General features: G+C 33.7%; 2 protein-coding genes, 1 non-coding gene and 1 pseudogene across 14 annotated transcripts; 2 read left to right on the forward strand and 2 right to left on the reverse strand.

Annotated features, from left to right (window-relative positions):
* The first annotated feature begins 207 nt into the window (after positions 1–207).
* On the forward strand, positions 208–4,415 carry DAYSLEEPER (BED zinc finger and hAT dimerization domain-containing protein DAYSLEEPER). 6 transcript variants are annotated; one of them, XM_068627867.1, is made up of 4 exons: positions 313–490; positions 583–632; positions 1,048–1,509; positions 1,601–4,415. In XM_068627867.1, the coding sequence occupies exon 4, from the start codon at positions 1,621–1,623 to the stop codon at positions 4,189–4,191; it is 2,571 nt and encodes an 856-aa protein (XP_068483968.1). In that variant the 5' UTR covers positions 313–490; positions 583–632; positions 1,048–1,509; positions 1,601–1,620; the 3' UTR covers positions 4,192–4,415. The 6 variants fall into 6 exon arrangements, with proteins under 6 accessions (XP_068483967.1, XP_068483963.1, XP_068483965.1 ...); XM_068627868.2 differs by having other exon boundaries at positions 380–514; XM_068627866.1 differs by lacking the exon at positions 583–632 and having other exon boundaries at positions 208–514.
* Positions 4,416–5,316: 901 nt separating this feature from the next.
* On the reverse strand, positions 5,317–5,476 carry LOC137823251 (U1 spliceosomal RNA). Its single transcript, XR_011083104.1, has one exon. It is a non-coding gene; the product is annotated as a U1 spliceosomal RNA (small nuclear RNA).
* A 3,472-nt stretch (positions 5,477–8,948) lies between these two features.
* LOC137822857 (putative lipase C4A8.10) lies at positions 8,949–22,855 on the forward strand. Of its 6 annotated transcripts, none has more exons than XM_068627870.2 (11): positions 8,949–9,602; positions 10,528–10,595; positions 11,033–11,103; positions 11,249–11,527; positions 12,463–12,626; positions 12,714–12,769; positions 13,042–13,094; positions 13,179–13,296; positions 21,301–21,398; positions 22,208–22,287; positions 22,588–22,855. In XM_068627870.2, exons 1-10 carry the CDS (start codon positions 9,298–9,300, stop codon positions 22,277–22,279), a joined length of 1,284 nt encoding a protein of 427 aa, XP_068483971.1. In that variant the 5' UTR covers positions 8,949–9,297; the 3' UTR covers positions 22,280–22,287; positions 22,588–22,855. The 6 variants fall into 6 exon arrangements, 4 of the variants coding, with proteins under 4 accessions (XP_068483971.1, XP_068483970.1, XP_090150996.1 ...); XM_068627869.2 differs by having other exon boundaries at positions 22,591–22,855; XR_016515401.1 differs by having other exon boundaries at positions 8,951–9,602; positions 12,463–12,597.
* LOC150025269 (uncharacterized) lies at positions 15,826–19,873 on the reverse strand (annotated as a pseudogene). Its single transcript, XR_016515468.1, has one exon. The product of XR_016515468.1 is annotated as an uncharacterized LOC150025269 (transcript).
* Positions 22,856–26,482: the final 3,627 nt, after the last annotated feature.

The raw sequence follows: 26,482 nt of genomic DNA on the forward strand, positions 1-26,482 counted from the left end.
TATAATAATATTATTATTTAACAAAGAAAAGCAAAGAAGCAGGGTATGCAGAAATGCAGTGGGCCATCGTGAGAAGCATTGATTGGGCTATTCAACTATTATAAAGTCCCAAAAATATAATTAAATAAGGGTGGGCTAAGCCTTAGAAATAAGGGATGGGAAACATAGACCTAAAAATCAACCTAAATATTTTCTTAGAAATAAAATAAATAGAATTAATAAGAAAACAATAAGAATGGACCTGGGAGTCCAAATACAAATCCAAAAGTGAAACCCTATTTTTTTCAGAACCCTATTTCGCGAACCAGTCCCAACCAAACCCTTCTCTCGATCAAAAATCTTGTCCAAGGTCCAATTGCCTTCTCGGGTTGGTTCGAAGCCCAAACCTCTATCTCTCTTTCTCTGCAAAACCCAAGATCTCACTTCTTCCGGCCCTGAAGCTCGGTTTCCGGGCTTCCGGCTTCCAACGCCGTCCATCGGCGTCTTCACCGTTAGTCTTCCAATCTAAAACCTGGTAAATTCATTTTCCCCTTATTGTTTTTCTTTGGATTTACATGATTCCATTGTTGCTGTTATCCACAGGCTCTGAGTATTTTGAGATCATCCTCGATGTTCGCTAGATCGATCCTGAGGTTGCACTTATTGATATAGTTTATGTTTTTTTTTTAAAAAAAAATTGTGCTTTGGGTTCTACCCCCTTACTGCTAGAGTAGTTTTATGTGTGGGCTCTGTCACTCTGTTGGTAGTGCTGCAAGTGAATTTGTTGGGTAGTTTTATTGTTATTTGCTAATAACATGACAATTCGCATTTTTTGTACTTACGTGAATGAATGGTTTAATTTAATATTTCAAATGTAAAAACATAGAGTAGGGTGAAAAGATAAGTGAAAATAGGTTTTGATACTAGGGGAGTATTTTATTAATTAATTGTTAGTATAGAAATCATATATGTAAGTGTTTTTTCTAATTTATAGTAATGTAATTGTATATCTGGAAAATTATGCTTGATTGTAATTCACCATTAATTAGTATCTTCTTCGTCTTCCAGGTGTTAGGCAGGATGGTTGATACCCTGGAAGGAGACCAGGTGGTGTCAGTTGTTGGTGATGATGCTCGGCCCAGCAATGATTTAGCAGAGTCTGAAACACTGCTTGACAGTAGTGTGGAAAAGTCTGATATTGAGGCGAATAAAGATCTGTCCAGTTTGCAAACACAGCCTCACAAGGAACTTCCAGCTTCTGAAACACTGGCTACTAATGATGAAGCAGTGGCATTGCCCAATCAACATTTGAGTGGCTCTGAAGAACACTTGATTGACCATTCTAACAATGCTGAGGCCTCACAAAGCAGTCAGACAGTTAACACTGAGGCACCACCACCCACTGACGCCAACTCTGAAGTTTTATTTGAGTGTCAGTTGGTTAGTTCTGAAGCCCCAGCAGGTCTTGATGAGAAGGCTTCGCAATGCAGTAACCAGCAGGTGGATACTGAGGCATTGCTAAACCATAATGTGGGTAATTCTGAAACATATACTAGTAATAGTAATGGTGAGCTTGTATATGAAATACAGCACAGTGATGAGGTGGTTATGTCTGAAACAGTGCAAGGCCATGAGGGGATCATGTCCGAGACTCAGCAAAGCAATGAGGTGATCATGTTTGAGACACACTTCAACAATGGTGCCAACATGCCTGAAAGTCAGACATGCAATGACGAGGTCATGTTGGAATCTCTGCCTGAAAATGAGTTGGCTGCTGCAGCAGATCCAATCAATCAGCCTTCCCATTGTGAAACTAGTCCTGGTAATCAGTTCACAAATCTCCATATGATTCCTGAAGATCAGCTGCCTCAACCTGAATCTCTGCCTCACTCAGAACTCCTACCCAATTCCCAAATGCCTCACTCTGAATCATTGGTAGATGATCATCTCACAGACATCAAAGTATTATATCACAATCATCTGACCCATTATGAAACACACAATCATCCTAACCATTCCGAGGCTTTATCCCACAATCAACTTTCTAACACTGACGTATTCTCCCATGATCAGCTGGTCAATTCCCAAATGCTATCTCATTATGAGCTGGAAAATAGTGAAACAATGCACCACAATCAGTTAGTCAATTCTCAAGCAAACTATGAAATAGCTATTTCTGATGCCATACCCAGCTACGAGATAATAAGTGCCGAGACACCACTGAACAATGAGGATCATATCTCAGAAACACAGACTCCTAAGCGGAGGAAAAAAAAGTCTATAGTCTGGGAGCACTTCACAATAGAAACAGTAAGTCCTGGATGTAGAAGGGCACGGTGCAAGCAATGTGCTCAAACTTTTGCGTATAGTACAGGTTCAAAAGTTGCTGGCACCAGCCATCTCAAACGCCACATAGCCAAAGGGACCTGCTCAGCTCTTCTACGCAACCATGACCATAATCAATTGGCCTCATATACTGTACGAAATAGGGGAAGTGGGGCTGGAAATGCTAGCAATACACCTAAAAAACGATATAGAACCCCCAGTACCCCTTATGTCATTTTTGATCAAGATCAATGCCGCCATGAGATTGCTAGAATGATTATTATGCATGATTACCCCCTTCACATGGTTGAGCATCCGGGATTTGTTGCATTTGTTCAAAATCTGCAGCCACAGTTCAACATGGTGACCTTTAACTCTATTCAAGGAGATTGTGTTGCAGCTTACCTGATTGAAAAGCATCATCTTTTGAAGTATATTGTGGGATTACCTGGGCGTGTTTGTTTGACACTGGACGTCTGGACATCAAGTCAATCTTTAGGTTATGTATTTATCACAGGATATTTTGTGGATCATGATTGGAAGTTGCAAAGGCGAATTCTCAATGTTGTATTGGAACCATATCCTTATTCAGATTCTGCACTTACCCATGCTGTTGCTGTTTGCCTTTCTGATTGGGGGTTGGAGGGTAGGCTATTTTCTGTCACTTGTAATCAGGCTCTGAGTAATGTTGCCCTTGAAAATCTCAGGCCATTACTTTCTGTGAAGAATCCACATATCCTCAATGGTCAGTTGCTAGTTGGTAATTGCATTGCCCAGACTATAAGCAGTGTTGCAAAGGATTTGTTGGGTTCAGCACAAGACTTGATCAATAAAATCCGTGATAGTGTTAAGTATGTGAAGACGTCAGAATTACATGAGGAAAAATTCTTGGAGCTGAAACAGCATCTTCAGGTTCCTAGTGAAAGGAGCCTTTTTATTGATGACCAAATTAATTGGAATACATCATATCAAATGCTTGTGGCAGCTTCTGAGCTAAAGGAAGTTTTTTCGTGTTTGGACACTTCTGATCCTGATTACAAGGGAGCCCCTTCAATGCAGGACTGGAAGCTGGTTGAAACCCTCTGTAGCTACCTGAAGCCACTTTTTGATGCAGCAAATATTCTTACTTCAACAACTCATCCCACTGTTATCACCTTTTTTCACGAAGTTTGGAAATTGCAACTAGACGCAGCTCGTGCGGTTACGAGTGAAGACCCCTTCATTAACAGCCTTAATAAAATTATGCATGAAAAGATTGATATTTACTGGAGAGAGTGTAGTCTGGTTTTGGCGCTTGCAGTAGTTCTGGATCCCCGTTTTAAGATGAAGCTTGTTGAGTTCAGTTTCACAAAAATCTATGGTGATGATGCTCATTTATATATCAAGACTGTGGAAGATGGAATTCATGAGATGTTTCATGAGTATGTAGCCCTTCCACTGCCACTAACACCTGCATACACTGAAGATGGATGTTCTGGAAACCGTAGTAAGATGGAGGAATCTCAAGGAGATGCAATGTTGTCTGACAATGGTCTGACAGATTTCGATGCCTACATCATGGAAACTTCTAGCCAACAGATGAAATCTGAGCTAGATCAGTACCTTGAAGAATCACTGTTACCGCGTGTTCCAGACTTTGATGTATTAGGTTGGTGGAAGCTAAACAAACTCAAGTACCCTACTCTTTCCAAGATGGCCCGGGATATATTATCTGTTCCGGTTTCTACTGTTGCTCCCGATTCTGTGTTTTATTCAAAAACCAAAGAGATGGATCAGTATAGGAGTTCCTTGAGGCCAGAGACAGTGGAGGCCATTGTATGTTCTAAGGACTGGATGCAGTATGGAACAGCTGAAGCTTCTAATGCGCTTGTGAAAATGGTATTCTAGTATTCTAGAGTTTTTTTTAGGTTATACCCCCGTACTATATATAGTATCTGGTGGAATTTTTATCTGAGTTCATAATTCTACATTATTAAATGTTAATTTGGATAACTGGACGCAAATATGCAGTTTGTAACGCAGTTTCAGATTTAGAACTAGTGCCCATTTGGTTGATACATGTATCTATAATTTTAGTCTCTTAAGTTGTAGTAATAATTTCTTCCTTCTTAGATCGTGGCTTTTGGTTGAACAACCCGATAATCTAAATCAATTAAATTGGTTTGAAATTCTAGTTTAATTAAATCTAATTTGAATGAAACTAATTTTGATTGATTCGGGTATTAGATTTGTAATTTATAAATTTAGTGAACCAAACAAAATTATGTATTATTCTTTTATAATGTTTTTATTATTATTTAATTTATGTGAAAGTTGTTTGGTTCTATATTTTTTTTTCAAATCTTAAACACTTGAGAAGCAGTGCATGGGCATGGGGTGTTAGAAATGTCTAAAATGTTAATGAATCCCCATGGGTATGGGGTGTTATAAATGTCTAAAATGTTCATGTTTTGAATTTTAGATTGGGAGATTTGGAAACAAAATGAAATGTAGTCCTAGTAATCTAGAATGTATTTTTGAATGGTGTAATTTGAAAATTGTATGTTTGAATTGCTTATTTGGAAAATATTTTTGGATTGTGTACTTTAGATCTGGAAATGTATATGTATTTTTGAATTATCCAATTTAGAATTATCCAATTTGAAAACATATTTTGAATTAGACAATTGGTAATGTATGTTTGGATTATACAATGTGGAAACATATTTTAGATAGTGCATGCTTAGATCACAGAATCCATAAACATATATTTTATTGTATAATTCCGAATACATTTAGGATGGTTTAATCTAAATTAGATTTTTGGATCCAGAAAAATATATCGTACAATTTGTATTTCTATATTGTAAAACTTATAATATATTTTTTAACTGGATTTCACAATTCATAGTAGATTTTCAGGTTTTGCAATTCATGATATGTTTTTTTTTTCTTTCCGGGGGTTGCGCATATGCTTTACAACAAAATTATGATGTAAACTCTATCATTTGGATAGACCTAGAACAATGCATATAAGAACAACGCATATGCAGGCCCTCTCTACAACAAAATTATGATGTAAACTCTACCATTTGGATAGACCTAGAACAACACCCCTTCAAAGTGTAATGAAGGTCACTGTTGTAGGTCATGGTCCTTTATGATCAACCATAGACCTCATCCAGATAATTCATAATATTTCTACCCACGGATAATTTGTATAAAGATGCAAAACAAAGGTATGAAGTTCCTACAAGAGATATACTATTAAAATATAAAAATAAATAATTTGGATCCATTCTCACCATTCAACACCAAATAGTGAACATTTGTGAGGCAAATTCTGCACCTTTATTGGTTCTTCTTGCAACTCCATATAATTTTAAAATTTCAAAACATATCCTTTGAGCAATATGTAATATCTTTCATTTGAAATGTAAATATTGAATTGTACATATACAATCTAGTGAGCAACTCTATATCTAATTTATCTTTCGATTGTAAAATCCGGTATTTACATTTTAAGGTGGAGGTGCTATATTGAATTGTACAACTCTATATCTAGTTTATCTTTCAATTTGTAAAATTCGGTATTTACATTTTAAGGTGGAGGTGCTAAATTTGTTAGTTTGTGACACGAACATAAAGCATGATACAACTAGTTCATCTTTATCAAAGCCCAACTTCCTCATGATTTAAAGAAAAATCTAACAACATGATCATAATAAGCCTTGTTAATGTTGATATTAAAACCAACTTCTATAGTTTTCTTATCAAGCATTGTATTATGCATTTTCATATTTTTAAATCTAAAACTTGTCCCTGAAAAAATATATTATGGATTGTATATTTCGGTATATACTTTTGGATATTGAAAATATATTTTGGAATGTACAAATCCAAAATGTATTAATATATTTTAGATTGCACAATTTGGTATGTTTATAGAATCGAAAATACCTTCTAGAATGAATTAATGCATTTTGAATTGTACATACCAAAAGGTATTTCTAGATTTGGAAACATATACTAGATTGTGCAATTCAGAATGCATTGGATTATACATTTTGAATGGTTTGTCTTTTCGAAAAATAAGTTTATAAATAATGAAATTGAATACAAATGCATCTACTAAAATTAATCATGTGTATGAATAAAGTCATATACACAAATAAAATGAACAGTCTGCATGATAAAGTCAATCATCTACAAGACTAATATATAATATATGTATGTAATTTCTAACATAGGAGAAACACTTGCATCCTTTAACATGACCATAGACGTAGCCTCCACATAACAATATGTAGATCACATTATGTCTACAATTGGTATGGGACAATCATCTTGCAATTTCACGTGCATTATCGATAAGTAGCTGATGATATAATATAAAACATGACCACACATTACAAAGTTTTTGAACAAAATGTGAATTGTGCATATGTCTTATGCAGAGTGATTTCTGTGGGATACTTACTTCGTAACGATATTCAACAATAAATACACTAAAACATTGTATTTACTAGCAATCACGTAGGCACTAACTTCCAAAGATATTAATGTTAGTTAGAGAATCATCAATAATGACGTTGTTGGTTATGTAAGTCCTCCATACTATTTTGAAGTACTCTCTTCACGCTACAATGAGCTTACACATGTCAAATAACTTATCTACTTTGTCAAATATTTTGCTTTATTGTTGGAATTTCATCTTTATGTTAACAACCACTACTAAATAAATCAATTTTTGAATTAGAAACAAAAATACAAGAAATTATAATAAATGTTAAAATTCAGTACATCTCAATTTCAGGACGTGGAATTTGGAATACAAAACACGTTTCCAAAATAGAAAAATGCTTTTAGAATGTAGAAACATATGTTTTTCATATTCTACATTTTGGAATACATATGGATTGTACAATCCAAAATGTCATCACATTGTACATTCTAAAATTAAACATGAAACATTAACTCAAATGACTACAACAACCACTACACAGCTCAACCAATGTCATTACCAAATACTACCAACAACCACTAAGCACAATAATCACCGCATCTAATCACTACTAGCCACCACATACACTACAAATGTTAAAAATTTCCTTTTTACTCATATCTGATCATTTATTTCTAAAAGAGCAAAGTTAACTTTTAAAATTATATAGGGTGAATTTTTTTTAAGATAGTTTGGAGTTATTTACAAGAACTTTTGGACAAGATCATGTAACCAAGTTACAAGGAATTATTGGTCACAAATCTTTCAGAAGGAAAATCAAATTTAGAAAAAAAAGTAGATTTGTATAGTAATTATAGATGAAAATAATATAAAATCCATCCGAGAGGATAAGCTCAAAGATATCATTATGAATCTCTTAAAAATGCTGATAATTTTTTTTTAAAGCTCTATTGGACCTTTTCCTAAAACTAACGTATTTCTTTTCATATGCATCATCTTATACATTTAAAAATTTCTTAGGTGTAATAAACTTTAATTTAATTAAATTTTTCCTTCTAATAAAATTCATGCAATAATCTATACCATCTATGCATAATTTATTCTAGTTTTGTTTATTGTATTTGAAGTATTCTCTTATATTATACCTTGCACAATTGGATATATTAATAATATAACCTCATAAAAGTATAAATCATGAAACTAAAAAGTATTCAACACACAATTTACTTTAGACAAATAACTATATAACCATGATTTTCTACAACCATGATTAAAATACATTAGAAATAAGATCAAAACCTTTTTATATGTTTTAACATAAACAATTAACACGTAGTTTAATTTTTTTCTTTAAATATTTTTAAAAGTCTATATTATTTTTTCAAATTTAGTTAAAGATATTGCCTTATAATTTACTTTGTAAGGTGTTAATATTTTTTTCATGTGTAACTGACTCCCAAATAATTTGGTTTTAAAAACTATTTTTTTTCTATAATTTCTTATCTATTATTTTGAACAATTTTCTCCATTTTGTTGTCACGATGACACATATATATGATTCTTATATAAATTCATTTTATTATTTAGTACTTAAGAAAGTTCAATCATTTTAGTTTTGATAATATAAAGCTTTATTTTTTTTTATCATGGTTATCATGGTTTTGTCATGAGGAAATAATATATGAAATATCATGTAATTTTGCAATATAAAAAACATTTTAGAGATAGAAAGATAAAATGAAAATATTAGACAAATTACTAACGTATTTATGCCATATTTTTTTTTCACATTTTACAAAACAGAGTATTGTTTGTAAGAAGCACACAATATTTTTTAGCAAAAGGCAAAAGAAGTAGTTCACTTATTTTTTTTTGTTTTTTATGACTAGTTATGCTACCATGATGATACCACTACAAGCTAAAACTTTTCCAATTACAAATCTTTACATGAACTTTGTTTATTTGTGCATATCCTCATGGTTGATAGTTATTTTGGGAAACATTTTAAACCTTTGTGTTGTGAAAATCTAGAGACACTTAATGCTAAAAAAAAAACTTAGATGCAAGTGTTGTAAGGTTTAAAGAAACTGATAAAATAATTAGTTGTAACTAAGATTTAGCCTCTAGAAATCTTTTTGTACAAGGAGACAAAGTTTGGGACAAAATAGTATAAAAGTTTAGGTGCACATGCCAAAGTGTTGTAACTAATTTTAGTTTGTGCATGAAATGAAGAAAAAAGAAGTAGTAGAATGAGGAAGAGTTTGTATTATTTGTAGATAGAAAATACTCAAAATAATTTGTTTTTTCTTTGAATGTGTGTTATCTAAAGAGGTTGGGCATGAGTTGAAATGGTCACATGTGCAGGGTTGAAGTTGCAATAAAACAATGGTGTGAGCATTGACCAATGAAGCAGCAGGTGAGGTGAGGAGAGGAGAGGGAACCATTCAACTAACTGCTCCAGCAACCTTCAACCTCAAGCCAAAAGCTTCACAGAATCAAATCATAACAACTAACTTTCTGTTTTCTTTCTGCAACATTAAACCTCTTTCATGCTGGCCTCAGACTCCGGCTCTGTGCTCCGACCCAAACCCCCTATACCCACTCGCCACCCGACCTGGTTACTGTTCGGCCCTTGCTGCTTCGATCCAGGATCCAGACCCGCCGCCCCCAATCTCACCCTTAAAATGGAACTGCTCCGCCGAATGGGCCGCGGCTGCTTCAAGGCCGACGCTGACGCCGGCGGCCGCAACTTAGTCGAAGTCGGCAGCCGAGACTTATTCGACGCTGCCGCCGCCGCTTCGCCCAATTCGGTCCCTCGTCACCTTGTTATTATGGTTAACGGAATTATTGGGAGGTAACGTTTTACATTTACCTCTTTCCATGTCTATGGAATTTCATTCTCACTGTAGCATGCTTTGCGTACAATTCAACATGGGAATATTTTTTAAAATCCAAATGATGAAAAACTTAAGAGTGAGAAACTCCAAGTTACCCCGTTAGGTTCTGTAATAGTAAGTAGCTTCTAAGGGCATAACCACACTAGTGGACATTAACCAAGTCTTAAAAATTCAAAAGCTATCTCTTATTAAAGAAGTGCTAAAAGTTTTAAATTTAGAATTGGGATCTTGTATAAGAATCCGAACTTAATAGAATTATTTAATTGTATAATTAAAGTACTCTTTTAAGTGGTAAAAAATTGAAATATAATTAAAAATTATGAAAGTAGAAGTTTTATGAGTTCTCACAATCGCAACAGAATCTGAAGAAGAGTGTTAAAAATGATACAACGTGGTGATGTCAATTTAAAGTTTAAGTAAAATAAGAAGTCTTACAAAAATGCTAGAGATGCAAGGAAAGTAGGTGTAATTAGTGGATAGAGAACGATGGTAGTGTAGTTAAAGCTGATAGGTCAATGTAATCATTCCTAGTATTTAACTGCTTTTTAGGGCTTTGCTCTAATCTGGTGTCCTGATTTCTTTTTCTGTTCCAAAATAGGAATCCATTATAATTGTTGTAGTTTATTTTTATATTTTACTTGTATCGTTTTTTATATTCAAACTTCACTTTTAGATCAATAATGGATTGATCCAGCAGAATTCTATCTCTCTACTTGTAAGTTATGGATGATTGGATTCTGTGTTCATTAGATATAATTCAGTTTCATTATCTTGTTTGTTTTCTGTGCATGGACGTTCATTAGATTTTTGGTAATGAATTCTGTGGGTGATAATATTCTATGTTGAGTGGATATTAAGGTAAAATGTACCTTGATATTTCAGTGCCTCTGATTGGAGATATGCAGCAGAGCAGTTTGTGAAGAAGCTTCCAGATAAAGTAATTGTACACCGTAAGCATTCCCATCTCCTGTCAAAATTTAGTCTTTTGTTTTCCTCTGCATCTAAAAATTTAACTTTTTGGGGAAATTGAAATGCATTATATCACTGCATTGTTAATTTTCTAGTTAGATTTTTGATCAATTTGTAAATCAGTGGTTGTGGGACGACAAATGGATGGTTTCAAAGGTATAGTTTTGTTGGTCGAATGAATTCTCTCAGTCTTTCTCTTTGATCTAGGTCTAAAATATCTTAAACAAACTAAAGATGTTTGGTTGAGGAAATTTGTCAACTTTTTTTTTTCTTATTTTCTTGAATGTTAAACCATCATGCTTATTCTTCTGATTCTATCCCTGGGGTTGTCAAGTCCCCCAATCCTTCACTTTTATTAATTTTTGCATTGTTTATAAAGAAAAACATTAATTGCATTTGTTTGATAATTTGTGGACAGGCAGTGAATGCAATTCTTCAAAATTGACATTTGATGGCGTTGATACAATGGGTGAGAGGCTAGCCGAAGAGGTACTTTGTAATATGATGATTTTTGTTGTCTCTACACATCTTAATCTTGCATTCATACTTCACTTAATTTTCATGGACTGTGATGGCTTTGCAATGAATGACTCAGTCATTTCTAAATTTTTGGTTTTAATTCATAATTCTGCAGGTATTATCTGTTGTTAGACGTTGGCCAGAGGTGCAGAAGATATCTTTTGTGGCACATTCTCTAGGAGGCTTGGTGGCAAGATATGCTATTGGGAGACTTTATGATTATTCTTCAACATTGACACTTGTTGGTACCAGCCGAGACTGTTTCAGTGAAGAGAAGTCAGAATATTCAAAGCAATGCCTTGAACAGAGTTATGAAGCCAAAATTGCTGGGTTAGAGCCCATGAACTTTATAACATTTGCAACACCACATCTTGGTTCAAGAGGAAACAAACAGGTAGCTTAAGTTTGTTATGAACTGTAGCTGCAATATTCTGTGTCTTGTTACCAGACTTAAATCTTTTGGCATTTCAACTTTATTTTCCGAAATAGGTGCACGTAGATGGCATTTGAGTTCAATTAGTGAAATCATTACATTTAGTTCCTTCTTTTTTCTTGAAAGCCACGTAATTTAAACTCCAAAATTGATTTGGTCCATGTGATTTCAGTGCTTCCACTGGAGATTATTATTATCCTAGGTATGTCACTTAGCATTTAGTGTTAGTTTATAACTGATGTGTGGCAAGAAAGATATTTTTCCACTGAATTTGTATTGGCTGTAATTGTATATATTTTCCATTAGATATTGATGAGCACTCAAGCACTCCTTCAAATGTTCTACTAATGTAGCAGAGCCAAGCCACTTAAGTATTTTACTGAGCAACCCATACTTTTTGATGAGGAACCTAAGCACCTGATAATATCCATTTCCTTCTTAACTATCTTCAAATGTCTATGTGGTGGAAGGGTATTGAATATGGATATATGAAAACATACCAAAGACCAATTACTTCTTTTTGCAATTGATATAGAATCTTATGCAAACCAGTGTGTTTATTTCTGTTTATTGCCTTTTCCATGAAGTAGTGAATAAATTTGTGTTCAAAATGTAAAAGTATTGAATTAGTAATGTAAGAGAAAAAAGAGTTTTCACATTTTTCCCTAACTCACTTGCCTTGATTAGTGGTGCTATGAATTTTCCTAAATATTTGTGTGTGAACAATCATAAAACATTGAGTTGCAGTGAATCTTTTTAATTTTTTGTGAAATAGAGCTGTTGTGAAACACCATTGTGTTGTTTTGTTAGTTCGATCATTGATTCAATGTTGGACATGAAGTACATACTCGGCTTGCAATATGGTCTCTTACTGCTTTATCATTTGGTTCTTGTAGCTTCCTTTCCTTTGCGGCCTTTCTTTCCTTGAGAGAAGAGCATCCGAAACTGCACATCTAGTTGCTGGAAGATCTGGGAAACATCTCTTCCTCATGGACAATGATGATGGAAAACGTCCTCTGCTACTGCGAATGGTTAATGACTCTGATGATTTAAAGTTTATGTTAGTATTAAAGTATCAATTAAACTCATCAAAATGCTAATATTCGTTTTTGTATTAGTTACAATCTAATTGTTTGTGATGATATAGGTCAGCTTTACGTGCATTTAAGCGTCGAGTGGCGTATGCAAATGCAAATTTTGATCGTATCCTCTTTAAAATTTAGGTTTTAAATAATAATTCATCTTTGACAATATATGATTATGCCTGATGGATCTGTAGTCAACCACTTATGTCAAAGTTAGTGGCAGCAGTTTGCATGTGCTATTATAAAGAACTTGTAGACAGCTAGCTTCGTTATCATCTTGGCTGCAAAATTAGTAATTTACCTGAAACAGTATTGGCACAATGTTGCAGACAGTTGTTTAGCATAAAGAAATGCTTTTCTTCTTCTGATATTTCTTGACCTGTCTTTAAGATATGGTAGGATGGCGCACCTCATCAATTCGCCGTCAACATGAACTTCCAAAGGTATAGCCAAACCATTTGATAATAGGTTACTTTAATTCTTTAATTGATCTCAGGGACTAAATCTTGCTCCTTGTGTTGTGCTAGTCCAATCTTCTTGTCATTGATGAGAGATACCCACACATTGTTTATGTTGAAGGAGAGACTGCTCATGACATTCACAATAAAGCATCTAATATTGGAGGCCAAATAATTGACTTAGAAGGTTATTCCCTTATTTTAAAAAGGCTTTATCAATTTGGTAATATAACATTGACGCTGATTCATGTTGTCTTTCTGTATTGCTCCTGCTGAACGATTTAGTATCATATCATTTGGAAGATGATGACTTTTATCTTAGATTTGATGTTTAGGATTGTATGTGTTCTTCTGATTGATATATAGTAATAGTGTTGACAAAAAACTTTGGAAGAACCACACCACAAAAGCTAGCCATTGTGGTTGGAAAGTTTTACTCCTTTACAAACCCCACAGTTAAATCCCATTCGATGTGGTACCCTAGTCTTATACATTTCAATTGAATCTTAACATTCCACCCACATGTGCTATTGCCCTAGTGCCAACCCAAGTTGGGTGTGCATTAGCCCTTTCATTAATCCCGGACAAATACTGCAATGCTAGTGTATATCAGTGCTGCTCAGTTGCAGTTCAGAAACATTGTGAAAAGGCTCTAATACCAGTTGATAATAATAACCTTGGGAAGATACATAATAAAGCTAGCCAATGAAGTTGAGAGCCTAAACCCCAAACCCCACACTAGAATCCATGACTTATGTCCGGTACTTGAAATTGGTTCCTAAAAGGTGCCTATCGTGAATCAATGGAGAGATGGATTGCCTGAAAAGGAACAGTGGAAAATTGGGAGCGGAATCCCTAATTTCCTCTTGGAGAACGAGGTGTAACTTCAAGGAGGTGGATACTAATAGGACCGTAGACGCTTTAAAATTAGTTACAAAGTAGTTAAAGTTGTTTAGGTTGTTATAGTAGCAAGGGCAAGAGCCTAACTTATATAGTTAGAGAGAGGACAAGGATTATTGTCTTTAATTGTTGCTTTAAGGAATTGAGAAGTTGCTCATTGTGGAAAGAGGAAACCCCTTGGAAGAAGAATTAACTCCCTGTTCTGTTCAGATTTGATTTGATTTCCTTCATCAATAAATTAATAGATTCATTATTTTTCTTTCTACATCTCATACTACTGTTCAAATCTTCTCAGTGGGTTTGTAGCAGAAAAAAGGGGAAGGGAGAACCATAGCGCTTACGAACACCCTGGAGTTTATAATGTCATACCTTTTTTTTTCTGTTTCAGGATTTCATTTGTAAATTCATCTCTGATTTTGTACCCATATTTTTCAAGATGCAGATGGTGGAATTCTAGAAATAAAATTTTCATTCTTTTCCTAATTTCTGCTTCTGTTGTATTAAAATATCATTATTTTTCATTATGGTCACATTTTTTCTATTAACTTTACACACCTTGGTCAAACATATGCCTAGCATTCACTTTATTTAATATTTTCATTCTACATTTGTCTCAGTGGATACACTCGTCTTAGTTGCACCAAATATACCATAGTATACTGTTGGGCTGCCAACCCACATGAGTATGAGGCCCAAACGTGTGACTATAAAGCCTCACGGGTTTAAGGAATATTATAGACTGTAGGACACCTGTGACCAAATTATGTTCATGCTTTCCTGGAAGGGACTTGTCTGAGCCAATTTTCCTTAGGTTACTCTATTTAAGATGTATCTATATGAGAAAGGCAATGAATGAAAAACGAGTTTCGTAAATTTATCTTTTATTTTCAATCTGTCTTCTATTTTGCAACCCTGGACCTAGCTTCCTATTTCTCCCATACATTTTGGTGCTTTTATTGCCACCACCATGTATCCAATAGCACAGCTAAGGATATGGAGGAAGCGTTGCAAGCTATCACCGTAGGCCCGCTCAGTTGCAAACCCATATCAACAATCAAACAACAACTAAATGATAGTCAACACTCCCATATTCAACAACGCCATCAGTCCTTCTAGTCTTTTCTCACGGACTTCAACGACCATATCCACCTCATTTTCCCATTATCATGATTACCACACCTCTTTCCATCTCATTGTCTTCAACCATTTGCCTAACCTCACATGTCACACTTCAAAACCAACGCCTAGCACCACCACCATCCCATCCACCACCGGGAACGTATCACTCTTACCAAGGCCTACACCACAACTTCCCTTTTACCCCTTTTCAGCCATACACATGTTTCACTCGTCGTTTTCCTCTTCACCACCGCTACTTCGACCACCAAAATTCTTGGCTATATTTTCGGTGTAATCGTCATTACCCTTATTGATACTAGAAGCTCCCACAACATCCTTCAACCACGTATTGCTACCCATCTCAACCTTTCCACCATACCCACTAAATCCTTCTCCTTGATGGTTGGTAAATGGTGCCCACATAATGTTCTGGGTTTGCCCCAAAGGGCACCTCCAAACTACAACAAACCTCACCATCCTTGTTTCCTACTACCTATTGAAGGTGAAGGTGTTGACATTGTATTGGGATTGGAGTGTTTGTCCACTTTGAACAACATATTTGCCAACTTTGCCAAACCTAGCTCTTTTTTTTTTTCTCATAACAACACCCTCTTCACGATTCTTGGCCAACATACACCCAATCCCACCCCTTCCACAAACTACTAAATGACATTTACTACACTCTAACTTAGTTGCATACCTCTACTACCTCACCTTCCAACCCATATTCTTTTTATTCCTCATCCACACAGTTCCCACTACTCTTAAGTCAAAGACCTCGAAATGCAAACCATTCTCCATTCGTACCCCACCCTTTTCCAACAACCCATGACCTACCACCTTGTTGCCCTTGCAATCACCATATCCCTTTAACCCTACTTGACTTTGGATGCGATGAAAAATAAGTGGGTTCTTGGCTCTTGATGTATACTTTATATATTTCGAAAAAAAAGGAAGAGTATACATTACAAGGAAAAATATATCCTATAACACTCAACTCTAGACTAGGTACACACACCCAAAAAACAACTCTATGAAAGTTGCATAATACAATAATAGTCTTAATTTTAATACTCTCCCTCAAGTTGGAGCATAAAAATTGTATGCGCCAAGCTTGGAACATGTAAAATGAATTCTAGGCCCTATCAAGGACTTAGTGAAAAAGTTTGCAAGTTGGTTGTTAAAGTTGATAAATCTTGGTTGTTAGGATTGGTAAATCCAATACAACGTTCCTTGGACATTGGCTTGTTTGTTCCTGATAAAATGACAATCAATCTCTATGTATTTGGTCCTTTCATGAAACACAGGGTTGAAAGCTATATGAAGGTTTCCTTGATTCTTGCAATTCAATTTCGTTTGTTCAACTTCACAAAATTTCAACTCTTGAAGGAGTTGTTTATTCCACACAAGTTCACAAGACATAGTCCTTGTCTTGGAGTCTTTTTGATTTCCAATGATCAATGTGAGGATTCTGCATGAATTGACAATGACTCCAATTGCATAAGAAATATCAGGTTATTATATTGCCATGAATGAGTTTTTCCATCAACCACTTGTACCTTTCTAGATTTGAAAAAGTTTCACCTTGGTCCACCATCAACTTTTGATTGCATCCATAGGCCTACAAGCTTGCAATTTTCCAACCTTGTCTCGTCTAGAATGACAAAAGTACATTTTTTGTGTGAAATAACAACACCTTCCTGTGATTGAGTCGCTTCCATACCCAAAAAATATTTCAGATAACCAAGATCTTTAGTTTGAAAAATGATTGAATAAGTGCTCCTTTAGTTGAAAAGATCCTAGTAACATCATTCCCTATGATAACTATATCATCAACATAGACCATTAGATAAACACTTCCTAGGAGAAATATGACAATAGAAAACTCAATGATTTGCCTCAAATTGTTTTAATCCAAAACCTTGATTGAGTTTACCAAAATCAAACTCGGGGTGACTACTTCAAACCATAAAGAGAGCGATGTAATTTACACACTAAACCAGACTCTCCTTGAGTAAAAATTCCAAGAGGTTGCTCCATTTAAATTTCCTCCTCAAGATCACCATGAAGGAAAACATTTTTATGTCAAGCTTGTGAAGTGGTCAATGGAGAATAACAACCACTGCAAGAAAAAGCCTAGTTGTGTTGGTCTTGGTCACAAGAGAAAAAATATCATAATAGTTAAGTCCATAAATTTGTGTATATCCTTTGACCACCAACCGGTCATTAAGGAAATCCACTTCACCACAAGGCTCAATTTTAACAACATAGACCCATCATCATCTAATTGTCTTCTTTCCATAAGGAAGAGGAAACAAACTCTCATGTGCCATTGCTTGCAAGAGCTTTTCATCAATCATGACTTGTCACCATCTAGGATGATCAAGTGCCTCATGAGCAGTTTAGGAACACTGATGGCAAATGTAGAAAAAACAAAAGAAGAATAAGGTGGAGACAAACAATGATAATTCATAAAATTATAAATAGTATATGGTTACGAGTACACTGGATACCTTTCCGAAGAGCAATAGGCCAATTTGAAGTGGAGTTCTCTATGTCTTACGTTTGTATGTAAGGAGAGGTGGTGGAGCAATGTAAAACTGGTTTTCATTTCTGTTGGAGTTAAAAGAAGCCGAAATCATTAGAGGACAAAAAGTTAGAACAAGGAGAACTTGTTGAATGGACAAGAGTTTCCATGGAGGACGAGAAAAAGGGTGTGCCTTAAAAAACGTGACATCAACTAACATATAGTAGTTTTTGGTAGTTGGAGAATAGCATTTGTATCATTTTTTAAGGCGAGAACATCTCATAAAAACACATTTAATAGCCTTTGTAGAGAAGTTTTCTAAATCTAGAGACAATTATGAACAAAACAAGTACAACCAAATACTTTGGGAGAGACATGAAATAAGGGATCATTTTGGAAAAATAACGGATCGAGGAATTTGATTTTCATGAAAGGAAGACATTATATTTATTAAAAAGCAAGCAACGAGAAATGAATTACCCCAATGATGTACAACAACATTTGTATTCAACATTAGAGAGCGTACAATTCAACATTTGTAGTGTGAGGACAGGTTGACTAATGTAAAATACTTTGTGAGGATAAGAAGGAGAAAGTTAAGTAGAAAAATATTTTTTAGCATTGCACTCTAAAAGACTTTAATTTTTTCCAAACTGGTTTTTAATCTTATTGAAGAAGGACATGAATATGGACATAAGTTCATATATGTCTTTCATTAAATAAACCCAAGTACAATGAAAAGTTCATCAACAAAGCTTAAAAAGTATTTAAGGCCAAAACATGTGACACAATTGAGTCCCCAAATATCTGAATGAATGGTGGAGAAAATTAAGTTACATCTTTTTTCTGTTTGATTTGGAATTGATGACCTAGCATGCTTTCCTAGTACATGATTCACATTCTAACCCTTGAAGTTGCTCAATCCTAAGAGCTATCATCTTCAACTTCGCTAGACACGATCATGCAAATGCTTTGGGGTTGAGGTAGCAAAATAAGACATAGGTAGGCTCGTTTTCAAATAGTAAAGTCCTTGTGATTCATGCCCTTTACCAATCAGACGATTCATACCAAGTTCCTGTATGACAAAGGAATCAAAATTTAAAGAATGAGTTAATTGGCTTAGAGACACAATATAGGGACAATGTGGAATGTACAAGATACAATCTAGATTTAAAGGAGATAAAGGGACTTGACTAATTCCTTGAGATGCAACTTTGGATCCATTAGCTACAATAACAAGGTGGGGAATTGTTGGAGAAGAGAAAAAAATATATTGAAGAGCTATTTCCAGAAATATGATTTGAGGCACCTAAGTTAAGTATACATGGACCTAGACCTTGTACATATTGAGAAATACAAGTATCAAATTGATGGTGAAATACTTGGTACTAAAGAAGATTGACCTTGATGGTGAAACTCTTCAAATTAAGTGTCAAATACTCTTGGTACTCCTCATTAGAAAGTTTGGACTCTCCTTTTCCACATTAGATTAATGGGCTGTCTTGTCTGAAGAACCATGCAAGGAATAGAAACTCTTTAAAGTACGGCCCATTCTTGTGCAATATGTGCATTGAGGACGTCCACTCCGACCACCATGTCCTCCTACTCAGTTGGTATGATCTCTCTTTCCTCGCAATGCTACCATTGTTGATGTTTTGACAACTCAACTTTTAACAAGGTAGGCACCCAAAGAAGTCTATTGACTACGCTGTCCATTGAAGGTATGTGATCCCTGGCTAAAATTTGGTCACATACATGATCAAAATCGGAGTGTAGACTTCTTAGAATTAAGATCATGTATAACATCAAGTTTTTTGTTGATATCCTCCAATGAATAAATCACAAGAAATCTCTTTAATTCTTCTATTGCAACCCAAGCCTATGTTACATGTGAGATCGTATCATGATTGGTTTGTGTGAGGGAGACCACTCTTTGAGTTGCATCAAAGAGATGTTGAATGTCATTAGCAAAATATCCTGAACCTTATTCTAAAAAGAAGAGCATGTCTAAGGATCTGAGTATTTGTAAGACATCATGTTCAATTGATTGCCATAAAACAACACATTACAGGAAGTCCAGATTTTTCCATTGAGGTTTATCTTCATTTAGAACAACATTGACTTCTTTTTCCAAATGGTCTTGGTATCCTTGACTAAGGAACCATAACTCCACAAACGTGGATCAAGATAAGTAGTTTTTCCAATTGAGTTTTGTCATGTAGTAGGAGTAACAAAAAAATAAGCATAAATATAGGTCATTCTAGAGACAAAAGCGACAAACAAATTTGAGGAGAAAGGGAAAAACCCTATGTTGTGAGAGGAGAACCTTGACCAGCTATTTAAGTGTAATGAACGAAGAGGACAAGGGTAGAAACACGCCTTGAAGAGCCTAACGAGACGAACGATGACGGTCTAATGTGATTGCAATACCAGGAAGGTGACACATGGGACACACGTGGCGCATTGTGCAGCTTTTGGTCATGCGACCTCCAAGGTTGGGTTGAGCTCCTCGAGGCTCACCAAATACTATCATCGCTAGACGAAATGATGGCATATGGCATCCAGAGATAGAGAACAGAGGTGGTCCGGCAACAAAGCTCTTGATATCAACTTGGATCTTGATTTGATGAAAAATCATTGAGTTCTTGGCTAAGCTAATGTATGTTTATATATATGGAAAAAGGAAAAGTACATTACAAGGAAAAATATATTCTATAACACTTAATCCCTAGACTAGGTACATAAGCCCAAAAAACAACTTTGCGAAAGTTGTACAATACAATAATAGTCATAACTTGAACAATCCTCAAACCTGTCTAGTCTTTGTGAAGCCTTGTTACCCTCACTCCCAAAAAGAGGCGATTGTGGGTTTCATCCTTGAAATGATAGAAGATAATCCCGTAATTATAGGGCATTAAACATAGTGATCATTAAGCATAAATTCCCTATACCCACAATTGACAAATTGTTAGTTGAATTAGGCGCAACAAAGGTCTTTACCAAAATAAATCTCAAATTAGGTCACCACCAAATCCATCTCAACCATACGGACTCACAAAATGGCTTTTACAACTTGTGATGGACACTATGAATTCCTAGCCATGCCTCTTATGCTTTAGTAATGTTCCATCAACATTTCAATTTGCATAGAATGATCTGTTGAGACCATTTCTAGTTGGTTTGTCCGTATTTGTTTGATGACATTCTTATTTAATATCCTTCTCGATTTGCTCATTTATCCCACTCATGCTTGAATTTAGATTTACTTGTTACTAACAAGTTAAATGTTAAATTATCTAATTGTATATTTGGTATTATGAAGTCTCCTACTTGTTCCACATCATATTCGATAGGGGTGTCTCCCCAAACCTGGAGAAAGTGCACTAGTATCATGTGGATTTTTCTCATAAAAGAAAAATCTGAAGTTTTTCCTTTATGTGTAAATTCTTTCATATGATACACACAATTTGGGAAATCAATTAAATGTTTGTGTTGTAATAATGGGAGGAAATTTGAATGAGATATTCTCTCTTCAAATACCTTAGTATTATTTTTTTCAAGTCTTGTTTAGTTCCTGTTATCTTTAATCCTTAGGCTACAGTGTAATTCCTATTGTTCTGACTTTTTTATATTTTCCTTATATAGAGGAGATGATAAGGGGGCTCAGTCAGGTATCTTGGGAGCGTGTGGATGTTAGCTTTCAGAAAAGTAAACAGCGCTACATTGCTCACAGTACAATTCAGGTAAGACTGATGGTAACTGTTATATCCAAAAATACAGGGTTACTAAAACTTATTGAAATTATAATGTCTTGAGCATATTTCAATTTTTTTCCCCTATTTTAAACAATAAACAGAGCACATACAATAGAGTATGAAAAACTTGATTGTCTAAAACTAAAGCTGAAAACTAGTAACACATCCTCTACTATGAATTGATACTTATTGAAACTTAAATCATGTAGGTCTCAATCCCTATTTAATGAGTCTCACATGTGATTTATGAGTAATAAATTTCAGCAAGTAGTTAACAGCGTCTTCTCGATTCCAAATATAAATCATGAGGGCATATGGACTGGGAAAGCAAAATGATCTGGTCTCTGGACTAAACCTGATGATCTTAAATAATTATAGTTTGGTTGGAATTCTTGTTTGGTAAAACCTATGAAATATCAAAATAGCACTCTGGTTTTTATGATATCACTGCTGTCCTTGGTTTATGATTCTCAGTTTCTGGACTGTTGCTTGTGCCACATGTCAGAGGCACGGGGAACTATTATGGTTACGAAAGTATTAACCATGGCATTAATACATCTGATCATAAAGACTCCAGTTTTATGAGTCTGCATGGTTGTGTATATAATTTTTTTTATACATGTTAATCACTTTTGGCTTTACATATTAGTTTTCCTGTAACAGATTTTAATATCTCCTCTCACAATTGTTGAGAACAGTTCTTTAAACCTACAAGTCATTATGTATGACGATACCTCGAGCTTGATGTTCCTTGTTTCTTTTTCTAATTTTTTCTAGTGTTTTTGCCTTGGTCCCAGGTGAAAACATATTGGTTGAATTCTGATGGTGCTGATGTGGTTTACCATATGATAGATAACTTCCTTCTTTAGCCTTTTTGGTGAGTAAATCAATGTTGTGAGCAATAGTTGTAATCTAATCATATATCCCCTCTATTATGTCTTGCAACGTAATGGATGAAGATTTGTTGTACATTGTATTGTGGCATCGGAAGTAATAGCTTCGTTTGAGAGCACCTTCATGTAAATGAGGACTCTTATTTAGTAATTTTTGTTTATATATTGATGTTATTGACAATGTGATATCAACACGATGCTTTATTTTATTCTCTCCATAGTCTATATTTTCTGTTTGATATCTAAACCCATAACCGTGATTTGATTTTAAAAGCTCTTAACAGCAGGCTTGGAGTTGGTAACTTGAAAAAGCTGTTAGATTGCTCTGTCTCCTGGTTGCCTTTTAATTCTGGGATGATATTTTATCAGGGGTAAACATTTCAACTCATTAAAGTTGTACACATTAATGTACCACATGCAGATTGAGTAAACTTAACCCAAACAGAAATAGTTCTAATATTTAATTTTAGTTTTATAATAACTTTTATATGTAATATGTTATTGATTTTAATATTCTTAATATATTTAATGAATAATTACATTGTTAAGATTAGTTCTATTTTTTCTTATTAGTGAATGGTGTTGCACGAATAGCAAACAATGTAAATTTTATCAACTGTGGATTCATAATTTGTGATGTTTTTCACCACCAACATTTAGTATTGTAATTTAATTTTAAATGATTAGGAAACTGACAAAACCAAGTAAAGTAAAAGTGAAATAAAAAAATTATAGTAATTCAAAAATATCAACTTAAACATAATATATATATATATATATATATATATATATATATATATATATGAATATAAATTTTTACAAGAGGAGAGTTGAAAATACAATTTTTATTCTTTTTCAAATCTTACTCCTTTACCTATATCTATATTTGACCATTTTCAAAGTAAATTCATCATAGCTCACAATACAAACGAGATATGTAAGGGTAAGTTATTGAAATACATTTTCAACATACAAATAGTATATAAAATAAGATATTTTAATCCACAAATATCAATTATTCATTTCCTTTAATTATAAACGTATAATAATATAAATCACACATGGATCTATATAGTTAAGGATGTTCAACAAGCAAAATATCAAGTGATGCTTTTCAGAAGATTGGTATTAAGTATGTTCTATCAAAGACTGACATTTGATTCAATACACAACCTAAGAGAATCGATCAGGGTAAGTTTATAACAACTCAAATTGTGAATCTACATATGGTTATGGGTAAGAACTCTTTCCATAACTTTTCATCACCTGATAGTCTATGTGACTTAGATCATCGGTAAAACAAAAGAATCTATGTTACAACATAAGTGTTAATATTTAATACACAAATCAAACAATAGTTCACATATTATCCCATATGTGTGACCACAAATTCATACAATTCTTATCGGTCACAATAACCATTTTCAAATAACATACATGATTTAAACAAAAACACAAAATCAATTAAATATACAACTTAATATTCATTTCACAATTAAAATAAACATTCATATACAATTCAATCCATTGAAGAAACAAAAAGAAAAGAAAACAAAAAAAGAAATAATTTTTTTAGCTTGAACAAAAATCTGACAGAGAGGGTTGATTTTCAATGCTATTTTTGCTTGAGGGGAAACTTTTTTGCTTGAGTAAAAGTTTATTCATTTGAGTGAAAACAAGGCTCGAAAACAAGGTTAAACTGGCTATTCTTGCTTGAGTCAAAAATTCTTAAAATGAGCGAAAATATCAGTAAATCAAACATAGTAACATAATCAAATAATTTTTTCAAAGATATTTTCAAAAACATTCTAATAATACAACTTCTAAACATTTCAAAATGATTAATTGAACCATTATTTGTTCAAACATCATCCTTCTCTCATCTCAATTCAATCTTAATCATTCAAACTCAATATACATTTCATTCATATCAAACTCATAAACTCATCAAAATCATAATCAAACCTTAGTTAATAAACTTTATACTTTAACATGCATAATCCAGTTACTAAATTAACTTCTCATCGAGAGCTTTCAATTCAAAACATTATAAAACGATTGTCTATCAACCAAAATACAAATAACATTTAGTATCAAACATTCAAACTATTTTTAATTAAAACATCATCCACGCATAAAAATCAAAATCTTGTGACAAATTCACCTTCATATCAAGATCATCTATCCTAAAGTTCTATATAAAAAAAAAACATACATAGTTTCTCTTACTTCTAATACCTTATTGCAAGGAAAGTTCCAACTCAAGCAAGATAATCACTTAAAATCTAAAATACCTAGAGTGAGGTATCCAAACATTACCAAATTTCAATATGAATTTAACCAAATTGAGATGATCACTTTTCTTAACAAACCCCACTAAGATTGATACAAAACCATAAGAAAATGAAGAGAATAGAGGATATTTAGAGTAAACATAAACTTATCCTATTTGAAAATATGATTTGGTAGAAATGATCATTGACCCTTTAGTTAATGCATGATGTGATCAAATTTTGAAATATATGAGGTATGAAGGAAAGAACCTAGAGAAAATACAAATAGAAAAAGAAAATGAGAGAGAGAGGGGAAGAGAGAAATGAAAGAAGAAAAAGAAAAGAAAAGAAAAGAGAGAGATAAAAGGGGGTGTAGTAGACGATCTATTGAAGAACTTAATTAGACGATTAAACAATTTAATGAAAAAGAACAGAAAATCATTTACTACAGACTGTTTAATATGTCATTTCGTAATTATGTTGAGAATTTTTATTTAAATAATTTTTTATTATTTCCTTAACCTTTCTATATATATATTGTTAAAGATGTACGTTATTGTGTGAGATTTTTTTATAAAACATTTTCATGTTAATAATTTTTTTATTTTCTTACTTATTTTTGTTGCAAACTCAATATTCTCAATGTTGTTGCATGAGTACCATACAATATATTTTTCTTGTGATGTTTTTCACCACCAACATTTAGTTTTGTAATTTAATTTTAGGTTTTCGTACTAATGTATTTTTTCTTAAATTATAATTTTGGATAATTTTTTTTACAAAAATGGATAAGTCGTACTTTATGGATACAATTTCAAAGCGAAATCGTATTCGATGGATACGATTTCAGTGAAAATTGTACCCTATAAATACGACTTTCACTCTGAAATTATATCCATAAGATACGACTTACCCATTTTCGTAAAAAATGGTTTTTAACCAACATCATAGTTTTTGAAAAAAAAATACTACTTAGGTGAAAAAAAAAAAAATACAAAGTGAGCGAATAATCTCTAGATATTAAACTTCCAAATCGATTAGGGAACAAAACAAAAATTGAAATCTCTAAATCCAAAATCAATTCTAAAACACATACTATCAAAAGGGTGCTGAGTTGAGAATTTCTCACAGTATGAATGTATTACTTAAAACTAACAAAAATGCACTACATGCTTGCTGATCACCATGTATCTCCACAAGGAACAATTTTACGTTGCTCAATTTAATCACCAACACAGCTTTCAAGACAAGTTGATCACCCCAAGAGTTTCATCACTTCCTCCAACCTCATTCACATCCCTCTTCATTTCTTGCATAATTTTCCTCTCAAACCTAAAACAATTGTGTGGTTCTCACTCCCTCACATAAATAAATGTTGTAGTTACTCAGGATGAAAATAAAATTCTTGCTCCTTAATAATCTTTACTCAAGTATTGATCATAAATGAATAAAATGGAAAGCGAATTAAATTGAGTCCAATGCAATAATAACCTTCATCACCTTGAATTTGTGTGACTCCCTTAGTTTTTTTTTTTAAGTAATATTCTAGGATGGTAGATACACACTAGAAACTGAAGTCATACAATACAATGTAGTGATAACTGGATTTGGATGTTGCCTTTAGCAATGTAGTTTATCTTGAAGAATTCTACAATTAGCAAAATTTACCAAAATAAGCAATACTGGATAAATTTTTATTTTACAGTTATAATTTTTTTCATTAGTTAATACCAAAAATTACAATGGAAATAATCACTTCATCCCAAAGAGGGTGTAGACACCATAGAAAAGGGAGGTAGAGTAGGAGAGAAGAAGTGATAGATATAAAAGGTAATTTGACATAAAAGAAACAAATGAAAAAAAATGAAACGTGGTGCAAGGAGGTGTGAGAAACTAAGTGAAAAAT

The sequence above is a fragment of the Phaseolus vulgaris genome, chromosome 9, assembly GCF_051622355.1.
Source record: "Phaseolus vulgaris cultivar YP4 chromosome 9, ASM5162235v1, whole genome shotgun sequence".
Taxonomy (NCBI): domain Eukaryota; kingdom Viridiplantae; phylum Streptophyta; class Magnoliopsida; order Fabales; family Fabaceae; genus Phaseolus; species Phaseolus vulgaris.